Source organism: Prionailurus viverrinus, chromosome E2, assembly GCF_022837055.1.
Source record: "Prionailurus viverrinus isolate Anna chromosome E2, UM_Priviv_1.0, whole genome shotgun sequence".
NCBI classification, from domain to species: domain Eukaryota; kingdom Metazoa; phylum Chordata; class Mammalia; order Carnivora; family Felidae; genus Prionailurus; species Prionailurus viverrinus.
The window spans coordinates 4,568,657-4,583,545 of record NC_062575.1 but is presented as its reverse complement, the minus strand read 5'-3'; the positions used below and the strand labels follow the sequence as shown (position 1 = coordinate 4,583,545).

Here is a 14,889-nt window from a genome sequence, read left to right as displayed (position 1 = left end):
ATGAAAATTAATTTCTGGATCACCAGTGGATGCACACGTAAGACGTGTTCGTTTTGTGCTCTGAGCTCTCACATCATGTCGGAGAAGTCACTGTCCCAATTTCTGTTGACAGAAAAAAAAAGAAGTTCAATAAGGAGAGCACTTGAACCGTAATATACAACAATTAGCTATAACAGACATAAACCGAGGACGCCACTAAACTACACTAGAATACATCATGTCCTCAATCAGACATGGAACAACATTCTCCAGTATAGATAACCTGTTTGTTCACAAAACAAGTTAGTTTTTGTTTGTTTGTTTGTTTGTTTTTGGTGCAAAAAGGTGATTTTATGGGAACAGGACCCCAAGGCAGAAAAGAGCTGCCTACAGGGGCATCTGGGTGGCTCAGTCGGTTCGTTCAGCATCCGACTTTGGCTCAGGTCACGATCTCGAGGTTCGTGAGTTTGAGCCCTACATCGGGTTCTGTGCTGACAGCTTGGAGCCTGGAGCCTGCTTCAGAATCTGTGACTGCCTCTCCCTCTGCCCCTCTCCCACTCATACTCTGTCTCTGCCACTCAAAACATAAATGTTAAAAAAAAAAAAAAATTTTTTTTTTTAAAAGAAAGAGCTGCCTACAAAGCAAGTATTAACACATTTAAGAAGATTGAAATCATATACTTCTCTTTTATGGCCACAGTTGAATGAATCCAAAAATCAAGAGCAGATGGAAATCTAGAAACTCCCCAAATATGTGGAACCTGAACAACACATTCTTGCCCAATCAATGGGTCGAAAAAGAAATAAAAAAGGAGGGGCACCTAGGTGGCTCAGTTAGTTGAACATCTAACTTTTGATTTCAGCTCAGATCATGATCCCAGGGTGGAGGGATGGTGCTGGGTGTGGAGCCAGCTTGAGGTTCTCTCTCCCCTCCTCTCTCTGCCCCTCCCCTGCTTCATGTAGGTGCACACTCTCCCTCTAAAAATAAATAAGAACTAAAAATAAATAAAATAGGATATAAATAAAAATAAATAAGAAATCAAAAAATATGTTGAGATGCTTGAAATGAGACACAATATACCAAAACTTATGGGATTCAGAGAAAGTAATAATAAGGGTGAAGTTTAAAGTAATATATGATGGGGTGTCTGGGTGGCTCAGTCGGTGGAGCGTCTGACTTCAGCTCAGGTCATGATCTCACAGTCCGTGAGTTTGAGCCCCGCGTCAGACTCTGTGCTGACAGGTCAGAGCCTGGAGCCTGCTTTGGATTCTGTGACTCCCTTTCTCTCTGCCCCTGCCCCGCTCATACTCTGTCTCTCTCAAAAATAAACATTAAAAAAAATTTTAAAAAAAAATTAAAAAATTAAGTGACATATGCTTACATCAAAAGATAAGATATCTCAAGTGAACACCATGAACTTTTACCTCAAGGGAGTAGAAAAATAAGAACAATCTAAGTCCAAAATTAGCAGGAAGAACATAATTTTAAAATACAGCAGAAAAAAAAAATAAAATGGGGTATGGCAAAAATAGCAAAATAGCAATAAAAGAGTTTTTTTAAAGATCAAAATTGACACACCCTTATCTAGATTAAGAATAAATGAGAGAAGACTCAGCTAAAATCAAAAGTAAAAACATGGGGCGCCTGGGTGGCGCAGTCGGTTAAGCGTCCGACTTCAGCCAGGTCACGATCTCGCGGTCCGTGAGTTCGAGCCCCGCGTCGGGCTCTGGGCTGATGGCTCAGAGCCTGGAGCCTGTTTCCGATTCTGTGTCTCCCTCTCTCTCTGCCCCTCCCCCGTTCATGCTCTGTCTCTTTCTGTCCCAAAAATAAATAAACGTTGAAAAAAAAAATTTTTTTTTAAATAAAAAAATAAATAAAAAAAAAGTAAAAACAGACACGTTATAAATGATGCCATAGAAATAAAATAATTTTGAGGGAAGATGAACAATTATATGTCAACAAATGGATATTAAAAAAGTATGTAAAATTTTCTAGAAAGATACAACCTATCCTGGACTCTGTCTTGACGAAATTAAAACAAACAAAAAGTCACAACAGATCTATATCTACTAGGAAGATTGAAAAAGTAATTAAAAAAAAAAAAAAAACTTCCAACAAAGAAAAGTCCTGAGCCAGATGAATTCACTAGATCAGTCAAGCAAACAGCAAGTAATAATAATAATAAATAATAAGTAAATGATGTCACCTCTCATCAAAGACTTCCGGAAGTGGAGTGTAATTTTATAAGGCTAGTATCGGCTGATATCAAACCCAAACAAAGACACTACAAAGAAAATTACAGACTACTACTCATGATGAATACTGATGCAAAAGTTCTCAAAAAATATATAACAAGCTGAATTCAAAAGCACATTTTGAAATTATACACCACAAACATGTGGAAATTCTTTTTGGAATTCAAGGGGTGTGTTGATGTAGGGACATTAAGAAATCTAAGACTTAAGGGGCGCCTGGGTGGCTTAGTCAGTTAAGCATCCAACTTCAGCTCAGGTCATGATCTCATGGTTCATGAGTTTGAACCCCACGTGGAGCCTGCTTCGGATTCTGTGTGGCCCTCTCTGTCTGTCCTTACCTCCCTCTCTATCTCTCCCTCTCTCTCTTTCTCTCAAAAATAAACATTTAAAAAAATTTTTTTTAACGTTTTTTTTTATTTATTTTTGAGACAGAGAGAGACAGAGCATGAACGGGGGAGGGACAGAGAGAGAGGGAGACACAGAATCAGAAGCAGGCTCCAGGCTCTGAGCCATCAGCCCAGAGCCCGACGCAGGGCTCGAACTCACGGACTGTGAGATCGTGACCTGAGCTGGTCGGACGCTCAACCGACTGAGCCACCCAGGCGCCCCCCCCAAATTTTTTTTTTTTTTAAGAAATCTAAGACTTAACAGAATTAAGGTAAAAAAAAGAAAACCCACGTGATCATATCAATGAATACAGAAAAGGAATTTGACAATATTCGACATAATTTAATGATACAAAAAAAAACCACACACACACACACTCCACAAATTAGAACTGGAAGGAAACCATATCAATATAGTAATGGCCATATATGGAGAACATGGGAAGACAGAGGAAAATCCTAGGCTCACCTCATCCCACAGACACACCTAGATGACAGTCACATCAGTGTCAATAATCCAGAAAACAATCCTAAAACTGTTACAGCAGACTCTACAATTAATTAATTGTAGAGAGGAGGCCACATCAAAGAAGGTAGGAATGCAGGTGCCTGGGTGGCTCAGTCGGTTAAGCATCTGACGTCAGCTCAGGACATGATTTCATGGCTTGTGGGTTGGAGCACTGCTTGGGATTCTGTCTCCCTCTCTCTCTCTGAGCCTCTTCCCCCACAGCTCACACTCACTCTCTCTCTCAAAAATAAATAAACATTAAAAAAAAAAAAAAAAAGCGTAGGAAGGGTGGAGTCCTGGGCGGTGGGTAACCAAACTAGCCAGCCAGATCAACAACAAAAGGGAGGAAGACCACACACATAGAGGAAGGAGAGGAACAGACCCCACACCAGGCACGCCAGACACAGCGGACCTGCACTGAGAAGATGATTCCCCTGACGTCTGGCTTTGAAAACCAGACGGGCATAACATCACAAGTTTTTACAGTCAGTGGGGCTTAACACTGGGAGCCTTAAAAATTGGCAGGCTGGGCTCTGGGACAGCCGGAGGGCAAAACAACAAACAATCCTGCCGAAGCAGCATACTAGGAACAGTTTGAAGAGCAACTCAGGTGTAAGGGAAGGAAGTTTATTTACTAAGCTCAGAATCTTTAGGAAACTTCTCTAAGATGTAAAGTATGATGTCATATACATAAAACATGGGGAGGTGGGTAAAAATTTAGTGCTTTTATTTTTTTTCATTTTTTTAAATGTTTATTTACTTTTGAGAGAGCAAGAGAGAGAGAGTGGGAATGGGGAGGGGGGAGACAGAGAGGGAGACACAGAATCCGAATCAGGCTCCAGGCTCCGAGCTGTCAGCACAGAGCCTGATGTGGGACTGGAACCCATGAAACGTGAGATCATGACGTGGGCTGCAGTTGGACATTTAATCGACTGAGTCACCCAGGCGTCCCCAAAATTTAGTGCTTTTAGAATGGGGGGCACCCAGGTGGCTCAGTTGGGTAAGTGTCCGACTTCAGCTCAGGTCATGATCTCACAGTTCGTGAGTTCAAGCCCCACATCTGGCTCTGTGCTGACAGCTCAGAGCCTGGAGCCTGCTTCGGATTCTGTGTCTCCCTCTCTCTCTGCCCCTCCCCTGCTCGTGCTCTGTCTCTCTGTCTCTCAAAAAATAAACATTAAAAAAAATTTTAGAGGGGCACCTGGGTGGCTCAGTCGGTTAAGTGACCGACTTTGGCTCAGGTCATGATCTCACGGTTCATGAGTTCAAGCCCCACTTCGGGCTCTGTGCTGACAGCTCAGAGCCTGGAGCCTGCTTTGTATTCTCTGTCTCCCTCTCTCTCTGCCCCTTCCCTGCTCGCACTCTGTCTCTCTCTCTCAAAAATAAGTAAATATTAAAAAAAAATTTTTTTAATTTTTATTTATTTTTTATTTTTTTAAATTTTTTATTTATTTTTGACAGAGAGAGAGACAGACAGACCGTGAGCAGGGGAGGGGCAGAGACAGAGGGAGACACAGAATCCGAAACAGGCTCCAGGCTCTGAGCTGTCAGCACAGAGCCCGACGCAGGGCTCGAACTCATGAACTGTGAGATCATGACCTGAGCCGAAGTCGGACGCTCAGCCCACTGAGCCACCCAGGCGCCCCCCCAAATTTTTTTTTTAATTTAGAATGGTTCAAGCATGAGTGACCATCAACCTAATACAGACTGCTGTGTGAGTAGGGTGTGTTACAAATAAACCTAATGGTAAACACAATCAAAAACCTGTAATAGAGGGGCGCCTGGTGGCTCAGTTGGTTGATTAAGCAACCGACTCTTGATTTCAGTTCAGGTCTTGGTCTCGCAATTTATGAGTCCCAGCACTGTATCAGGCTCCAGGTACTGACAGTGCAGAGCCTGCTTGGGTTCTCTCTCTCTCTGTCTCTCTCTCTCTCTCTCTCTCTCCCTCTCTCTCTCTCTCTGCCCCTTCCTTGTGTGCACTCTCTCTCCCTCTCAAAAATAAACAAACTTAAAAACAAAAAAGAGAACTTAACTTAGTATTACTCTCTATTATAGTTTCTAACTCTGAGGAAAGATGATATAAGATCCACAGAAATACTGTAGATACTATATTTTTATGAAACATAAACTATAAAATTAAGGCTCCAACACAGACATATACATTTTGAGTGCATGAAAAGTGTGTGTGATTCTTAAGTGAGAAAGTCATGAGGAGTTAGAAGTGTACTTCTCCAATGTTATATGTATAACAACGAACTGGAGACCTTGTTAATACTTATATTCTGATTCACAAATTTTGAGGTGGTTCCTGAGTTTCCACATTTTTTTAAATTTTATTGAAGTAATCTCTACACCCAACATGGGGCTTGAACTCAGCACACTGAGATCAAGAGTCACATGCTCCACTGAGGCAACCAGGTGCCCCTCCACATTTCTACTTCTGGTCCAAGAGCCACACTTTTGAATAACAAAGAGATCAAAGAATCATGGATGACTTTGAACTGAAAGGGTACTGTGAAAATTACAAGTTCTTTTTTTTTAACGTTTTATTTTATTTTTTGAGAGACAGCGTGAGCAGGGGTACAGGCAGAGAGAGAGGAAAACACAGAATTCAAAGCAGGCTCCAGGTTCTGAGCTGTCAGCACCGAGCCCAACAAGGGCTGGAACCCACAGATGCAAGATCATGACCTGAGCTGAAGCCAGACCACTCAACCAACTGAGCCACCCAGGCGTCCCCCTTTTTTTTTCTTTTAAAGTAGGCTCCACGCCCAACATGGAGCTTGAACTCACAACCCTGAGCTGAAGAGTCACACACTCTACCAACTGAGCCAGTCAGGTGTCCTGGAAATTACAGGTTCTAATATCAGGAATGGAAACAATCCTTCTTGAACATGTACTATGTACTAGATATCGTTCTAACAGCTTTTCATAAATTAAGCCATAAAATCACAAAAATGATCTATGAGAGCAATAGTGGTATTATTCTTCATGACTCAAAAGAATATCTTGGCAAACTGTCAGTAATTGTAGAACCTGAGCATTACCCCAGATTATCTGACCTCGAATTTGTCTAAGTGGAGCATACAACTATAGAGGACAACCCTAAAATAATGTTCGTAACAGGTTTTGAAACTGAGTAAAGTATTGGAAAAAAGTTAAGAAGATACCAATACAGAATTGATCAATTAAAAAGAGATAAAAGACACTAATAGTTAAATTTTTAAAGATTAAAAATGGCTGGCTGTCTCACTTGGTAGAGCATGCAATTCTTGATCTGGAGATGGTGACTTCCAGCCCCACATTGGGGGTAGAGATGACATAAAAAATAAAATATTCTTCAAAAATTAAAAAAAATATATGGGCCTATGTGGCTTAGTTGGTTAAGCGTCCAACTTTTGATTTTGACTGAGGTCATGATCTCACTATCATGAGATTGAGCCCCACACAAGGCCCAATGTGGAGCTCAGAGCCTGCTTGGAATTCTCTCTCTCTCCCACTTTCTCTCTGCCCTTCCCCTGCTTGTGCACTCTCTCCCTCTCCAAATAAATAAATAAACCTTTTAAAAAATAAATTAATTAAAAAATTTAAAATATATTAAAAAGGGGTGGTGTCGAAATTTTTCATTGTCATTGAAATAAAGAATTTTTTTTAATTTTATTTTTTATTTTTTAAAATTTACAACCAAATTAGTTAGCATATAGTGCAACAATGATTTCAGGAGTAGATTCCTTAGTGCCCCTTACCCATTTAGCCCATTCCCCTCCCACAACCCCTCTCGTAACCCTCAGTTTGTTCTCCATATTTATGTCTCTTCTGTTTTGTCCCCCTCCCTGTTTTTATATTATTTTTGTTTTCTTTCCCTTATATTCACCTTTTTTGTCTCTTAAAGTCCTCATATGAGTGAAGCCGTATGATTTTTGTCTTTCTCTGACTAATTTCACTTAGCATAATACCCTCCAGTTCCATCCACATAATTGCAAATGGCAAGATTTCATTCTTTTTGATTGCCCAGTAATACTCCGTTGTATATATATGCCACACCTTCTTTATCCATTCATCCATCGATGGACATTTGGGCTCTTTCCATACTCTGGCTATTGTTGATAGTGCTGCTGTAAACATGGGGGTGCATGTGTCCCTTTGAAACAGCACACCTGTATCCTGTGGATAAATGCCTAGTAGTGCAATTGCCGGGTCGTAGGGTAGTTCTATTTTTAGTTTTTTGAGGAACCTCCATACTGTTTTCCACAGTGGCTGCACCAGCTTGCATTCCCAAAAATAAAGAAATATTTTTAATTGCTTGAAACTTATACATCTATTTCTGGATGATGATTTTTTTTTTTTTTGGTCTAATAAACACACTCTGGAGACACACACTGATAGAACTAAAACAGCTATTGTTTCTGAGTCTTGTGTTTCTTTGAAAGTTTTTGTTTCATTTATCCTTTGTGCTGAGCTATATTTTACAGTCTTAAGACAGTAGAGCTTATATTAACTATACAATTCTTGTTTTTGTTTTCCACAGCAAAGGAGAAGTGATAAAGAAGAGGAGGTCTCTGACATGAGTGCGGAATACAACAGAAACTTACAAGACCAAGACCTAATTAAAACCTTCACTTGTGGGATGGGGCACCTGGGTGGCTCAGTCGGTTAAGTGTCTGACTCCAGCTCAGGTCATGATCTCACAGTTTGTGGGTTAGAGCCCCATGTCAGGCTCTATGTTGACAGCTCAGAGCCTGGAGCCTTCTTCGGATTCTGTGTCTCCCTCTCTCTCTGCCCCTCTGCCACTCATGCTCTGTCTCTTTCTCAAAAACAAATATACATTAAAAAAAACAAAACAAAAAAACCCTCCACTTGCAAAAGCCAGTATGTCTGGCCAACAGAGAAGGAATCCTTTATTAGCCAAGGCAAACTACAAGCAAGGTTTAACTGAGAAGAAATGGGAGTTTCCAGATTAAATGAGGTGATTTATGAGTATCTCATAGTATATCCCAAGATACTTATTTTTTAAAAAATTTTTTATTTATTTTGAGAGAAAGAGAGCAGAGGCAGGGCAGAGAGACAGAGAGAGACTGAGAATCCCAAGCAGTCTCTATGCTGTCAACACAGAACCTGAAGTGGGGCTCGACCTCATGAACCTCGAGGTCATGACCTGAGCCAAAACCAAGAGTCAGACACTCAACTTAATGAGCTACCCAGGTGCCCCAGAAGTGTTTAGTTTTAATGAAGTTTAGCTTATAAATTGGGGTGCCTCAGTAGCTCAGTCGGTTGAGCGTCTGTCTTCTGCTCAGGTCATGATCTCACAGTTTGTGAGTTCGAGCCCCACCTCGAGCTGGCTGCTGTCAGACTGTCAGTGCAGAGCCTGCTTTGGATCCTCTGTTCCCCTCTCTCTCTCCCTCCCCCACTTGTGCTCTCCCCAAAATAAATAAATATTAATAAATAATTTCATTCATGCATTGTCTCTAGTGTTTTACTTAAAAAGCATTCATTATATATCCAAGGTTATCAAGGTTTTCTCCAGTTATGTATGCAGAGTTTTGTTATTTTTCATTCTACATTTAGGTCTGTGTCCATTTTGAGTTAATTTTGGTTTTGCTATTGTTGTTGTTGTTGATTTATTTTGAGAAAGAAAGAGAGAGAGCAAGTAGGGGAGGGGCAGAGGGGGAGGGAGAGAGAATCCTAAGCAGCCTCCAAGCTGTCAGTGCTTGGAGCCAGCAGGACACGGGGCTCGAACTCACAAACTGTAAGAGCATGACCTGAGCTGAAACCAAGAGTCAGATGCTTAACCAACTGAACCACCCAGGTGCCCTGTTGAATTCGTTTGTGTGAAGGGTGTCAGGTCAGTTTCTAGATTCATTTTCCTTCATGCAGATATCCAGTTCTTTCAATACCATTTGCTCAAAAGACCATCTTTCCTCCACTGGTATTTTCTTTGCTTCATTGTGAAAGATGAGTTGGCTGCATTTACGAGGGGTCTCTTTCTGGGTTCTCTATTCTGTTCCATTGATCTATCGGTCTATTCTTTTTTAAGTTTTTATTTTAGTTCCAGTTAGTTAACACACAGTGTTATGTTAGCTTCAGGTGTACAATATTCAACACTTCCATACATCCCTGGGTACTCATCACAATAAGTGCATTCCTCTAACAGGTTGTTCTTCCACTAACATAGTCTTGTGTTGATTACTCCAGCTTTATAAGTCTTGAAGCCACATAGTGTCAGGCCTCCAACTTTGTTCTTCTCCTTCCATACTGCGTTGGCTATTCTGGGTCTCTTGTCTCCACACCTGGGTGGCTCAGTCAGTTAAGCAGCCAACTTTAGCCTAGGTCATGATCTCACTGTTTGTGAGTTCAAGCCCCACGTTGGGCTCTGTGCTGACAGCTCAGAGCCTGGAGCCTGCTTCGGATTCTGTGTCTCCCTTTCTCTCTGCCCCTCCCCTGCTTGCACTCTCTGTTTCTCTCTCTCTCTCTCTCAAAAATAAAAATTAAAATTAAAAAAATTTTTTTTAAAAAAATGTGAGTATACTTAATGCCACCTAATTGCAAATTTGACAGGTTTTAGAATGGGGATTTGTGGTTTCCAGTTCCACATATAAGGATCTTGAAAGTTGCCATTTCAGGGGCGCCTGGGTGGCGCAGTCGGTTAAGCGTCCGACTTCAGCCAGGTCACGATCTCGCAGTCCATGAGTTCGAGCCCCGCGTCGGGCTCTGGGCTGATGGCTCAGAACCTGGAGCCTGTTCCCGATTCTGTGTCTCCCTCTCTCTCTGACCCTCCCCCGTTCATGCTCTGTCTCTCTCTGTCCCAAAAATAAATAAACGTTGAAAAAAAAATTTAAAAAGAAAGTTGCCATTTCATTCTAACAAAAGGTAAAAAACTGAACAGATTAAAAATAACTCTTCTTGGACCCATAAAAGAAGGGAGGACATGGGGCAAACTGCTTTCCCCAAGACTGGATTGACAATTCCATATTTACATCATTTCTCTCTTCTCCCGTTCTACTAGAAGCAGCCAGGAGGAAACAGACTATTGTTTTGACACTTTGCTTACACGTTTCCTCGGCCAAAGATCCAATTCCATCGCTCACAAGGTCTACCCTGTACAAAACATCAGGACAGGAACACAATTCAGTCAAGTGCTTTCCATATTGTAACAGCAACACCTCTCCTCCAGCTTCCAATAAAGCGTTCCTCATGTCTGTCTGGGACCCCGCCAGAACTGCCTCTGCTGTCTGTATTTCCACTGAGGTGTTCTCAAGAAGACTAAGGTCCCCTCTACAGTCTCCCCTCCTCTTCTGAGCTGTCACCAGAATCGCCCTTCCCGGTCCTTTTGTGCTGATGCAGGCTTTTTCTACCCTGCTCTCCCACAGTCTTCCAGCCCCCATCCATCATGCTGTTCCCATGCCACAGGTTTAGGGATGTTTCACAGGTGTACCCCAATTCTCATTACCAATTTTTGTCTTAGTCTATTTCAGCTGCTAAAACGGAATGCCAGAGATCGGGTAGTTTATCAACAACAGACTTTTTTTTTTGTCATAGGGGTAGAGGCCGGGAAGTCCGAGATCAAGACACCGGCAGATTCCGTGTCTGGTGAGAACCCATTTTCTGGTTTATAGACAGAATTTTCTGGCTAGGTACTCAAATGATGGAGGGGCAAGGGAGCTTCCCTAGGCCATTTTTATAAGGGTACTAACCCCACTCATGAAGTCTCTGCCTTCATGACCTACTCACCTCCTAAATGCTTCACCTCTTCATGTCATCAAGGTGGGAGTTAGGTTTTACCATATAAAATCAGGTGGGACACAAATATTCAGACCAGAGCAGGGTACCAAAGAGAAAATAGATTTTTCCTTTACTGCAGGAAGGTTCAAACACTGTAGATTTTTACTTAGTCCCAATAACCTTTAATTGGTAACCAAGACTTTCAATTTTGCCATGTTTTTTTTAAAAAAAATTTTTTTAACGTTTATTTATTTTTGAGACAGAGAGAGACAGAGCATGAACGGGGGAGGATCAGAGAGAAAAGGAGACACAGAATCTGAAGCAGGCTCCAGGTTCCAAGCTGTCAGCACAGAGCCTGATGCAGGGCTCAAACTCACGGACCTCCAACTCACGGACCATGAGATCATGACCTGAGCCAAAGTTGGACGCTTAACTGACTGAGCCACCCAGGAGCCCCTAAAATTATTTTAAAATAGAACATTTACTTTAAAACTTTGCAGCTTATAATTACAGATAGCTACATTACAATATTTCCCATGTTTGAGACCATAGCCATTTTTTCCTTGAAGGTTATTTTAATGCCCTTTGTGATTTCAAAAACAAAATTCATCCTTAACCAGACTCATATCTTTTGCCTCCTCTATTTCTTCAAGCTTAATAGAAAATTCCTCCACAAATGTGTTTCTTTGGGTTGAAAATTCAGGAGTCCATCTTGAAACCTTTTTCTTTCTTTTTTTTTTTAATTTTTTTTTCAACGTTTTTATTTATTTTTGGGACAGAGAGAGACTGAGCATGAATGCGGGAGGGGCAGAGAGAGAGGGAGACACAGAATCCAAAACAGGCTCCAGGCTCCGAGCCATCAGCCCAGAGCCTGACGCGGGGCTCGAACTCCCAGACCCCGAGATCGTGACCTGGCTGAAGTCGGACGCTTAACCGACTGCACCACCCAGGCGCCCCTTGAAACCTTTTTCTTGTCAACACAGCCAATTGGCATCAAGGTTTTACAGGGCAATCTTCCTTCTACAGACCCTAGAAATGTCTTTATTTTCCCCATGTACCAAATCTCTATTTAATTGTTGCTTCCCACCTGCTGTTCTTTTAAACTTCAGCCGTTAACATCTTTCTGTCTCTTCTTAGTGACCCTATTGCTCATTCTTCCACTGTTTACCTGAAAACATTTTCATATGCTAATCTACACCATAACCACGACTGTGTTTCTTTTTTTTTTAATTTTTTTTTAACGTTTATTTATTTTTGAGACAGAGAGACAGAGCACGAACAGGGGAGGGTCAGAGAGAGGGAGACACAGAATCTGAAACAGGATCCAGGCTCTGATCTGTCAGCACAGAGCCCGACGCGGGGCTCGAACTCACGGACCGCGAGATCATGACCTGAGCCGAAGTCGGCCGCTTAACCGACTGAGCCACCCAGGCGCCCCGCCACGACTGTGTTTCAAACCACCATTTACCTTAGGAGGTGAGGGACAAAATTTAAAGCAAGGCTTTTAATTTCTGCAAGAGCTGAAATGTAACGTTTCTCCTGCTTCACACCCAGCCATTGGCATTAACATCCAGGCTTCTCTTCCTTCTGGATGGATCACCCCACGTGCAATTCCTTTTTTAGGGAACTGTCCTTACAATTCCATGCCCAGTTAAGTTTTAGGAAAATTTAATACATCAGATTGAAACTGACACTCAAAAACATTTTCAGTATCTCACATACCTTCACGACTATTTTATCATTGCACGGACTCTGAATTTCTCCAGAGCAGTTTTTGATGAACTGCACTTATATAAGTAAGTACATAACACTTTATTTACTACCACTACTAACATTTACTTCTTGTTATTAGGACATAATCACAGTCTGTCTTATTTACTAGTCTATCTACGATGACACTGGTTTATAATTGTGCTTGAGGGTTTGGGTGAGAGGATTTCATCAATAACTAAACACAGCCCCAAACAAACCATTTTATATTTTTCTGATGAGATCAGGGAATTCTGTCTTTCTTCCACAGCAGAAAGAGCAGAGCCTGTACACAGTGGGATTACGGCTCATGAGAACAAAGGGACTGACGGTCGGGAATCCTGTGGTGATTAGTATAGAGGTGGTCACCACCCACCAATTGGGATTATCACAAAGAGCCAAATAAACATAAAACACGAAGGAGAGGGTGTACAAAGATACAAAGGCGCTTACCAGAACAAGGATGGTGTGGATGGCTCTGGTCTCGGGGGAGGATCTTGGGGAGGCCTTGGTCCTATGAATGTGTTGGACCCGCTGCCTGTGCCTGTTCAGGATGAACACCATTGAGCCGCTGGCCCAGGACATGAGCCCCAAACATAAAACATCATGAAAGGCTATCAATGCTGTATACGTGGAGTCTGAGACTTTGTCGTGAAGCGGAGTAGGACAGAACATCATTGTGATGGTTTTGTTACTCCATCTGCCAGTTGCAAACACTGGAAAAATAAAATTTACCAGCATGTGGAGGACCCAGCAGAGGGTACTGAAGGACCCGATGTACTTCAGGGCTTTGGCTTTAAGCTCCGCCCACCTGGAGTTTCTGGGGCTGATGGTGATGGCCTGGAAGACACTCAGGAGACAAATGGTGCCAATGGTCACACCCCTGGCCACTCTGTGAATGTATAAAACAAGTTTGCATCCAAAATAATTGAGGAAATGTCTTAACCCAAAAGCTGCCATTGTCCTTGGGATTCCTCTGGAGAGAAGGACCAAGGAGTTGGCTACAGTCAGGTGCCTGAGAATTAAATCGGTTGACCTTGGTTTGCGTCCACTGAAGGCAAGGGTCACAGAATGATATAAGAGCGAGAAATTTCCCCAAACTCCAACGACTATCTGGAACAGGAAGATCATTGCAAATTTCAAATCCGCGAAGGCCATTCTGTCATTTTCCAAGAATTTGACATCAAAATGCACACGCAGAGCTTTTCTGTAAAAACATGAGTTGTGGGCTACATTTTTCACGGAGACAGAAATCCCCAAATCTCCATGCCCAGTTATTCCTCCAAAAAATCCACGTCTGTAATGTATTTTCTTGTGGAGAGATTTACCAAGTTTGATTTGTATCTTACCAGAGCACCTGCATGAGCCACCGTTATTAATGCTTCGCATAGCCTAATATTTAATACTCACAAATTTGTGAGCTAGAAACTAAAATTATTCTCCTTTTACAGACAAGGGGAATTTAGGTATGGGGAAGTTGTAGTGAGGGATGAAACCAAGGAAGCCCCATTACAGTGACACTGGTACTTAATGTCATACCACACTCTCACAGCTACCTCATTTTGTTTTTTAATATTATGCCATCTATAATATTTCCACATTTTTTTGTAGTTGTAGTTAAATACGGTCACATTTTAAATTTACTTTGTTTTAAGAGTGCCTGGGTGGCTCTGTCAGTTAAGCATCCAACATTTGATTTTGGCTCAGATCATAATCTTGTGGTTCATGAGACTGAGCTCTATGTTGGGCTCTGCACTGACGGTACGGACCCTGCTTGGAATTCTCTCTCTCCCTCTCTGCACCCCCCTTTTCAAAATAAATATATACACATTAAAAAAATTGTTTTGTATAAACTTTGTTGTAATAATTTGCCATTTGGTTATGTATTTATTTTATATTCTAACACTTTTGAATGAAAATTCAGTACTCTTAATGAGAGTAGATGCATTGAATGATTTTCTACATTTTGATTAGATTTATTTATTTATTTTTAATGTTTATTTATTTATTTTTGAGAGAGAGAGACAATGCAAGAGCGAGGGAGGGGCAGAGAGACAGGGAGACAGAGGATCTGAAGCAGGTTCAGTGCTGAGAGTGCAGAGCCTGATGCAGGGCTCAAACTCATGAACAGTGAGATCATGACCTGAGCCAAAGTCAGATGCTTAACCAACTGAGCCACCCAGGCATCCCCTTTTTAAAAAAATATTGATTGATTGATTGATTGGATTTATTGAACGTGGAAAAATATAAAGACATTAAGAGGAAAAACTTCATTTTTTGTCAGGGACTAAGTGCAAT

At 41.6% G+C, this 14,889-nt stretch overlaps 1 protein-coding gene across 1 annotated transcript; it reads right to left on the bottom strand.

Moving 5' to 3' along the window:
- On the bottom strand, positions 1-13,749 carry LOC125152974 (vomeronasal type-1 receptor 2). Its single transcript, XM_047835740.1, has 2 exons — positions 13,045-13,749; positions 1-102 (listed from the first exon to the last, which is right to left on the bottom strand). The coding sequence occupies exons 1-2, from the start codon at positions 13,747-13,749 to the stop codon at positions 88-90; spliced, it is 720 nt and encodes a 239-aa protein (XP_047691696.1). The 3' UTR covers positions 1-87.
- Between the last annotated feature and the right edge of the window lie 1,140 nt (positions 13,750-14,889).

Coding starts and splice junctions, on each gene's coding strand:
- LOC125152974 (XM_047835740.1), bottom strand. CDS start 13,749: ATGGCCTTCGCGGATTTGAAATTTGCAATGATCTTCCTGTTCCAGATA.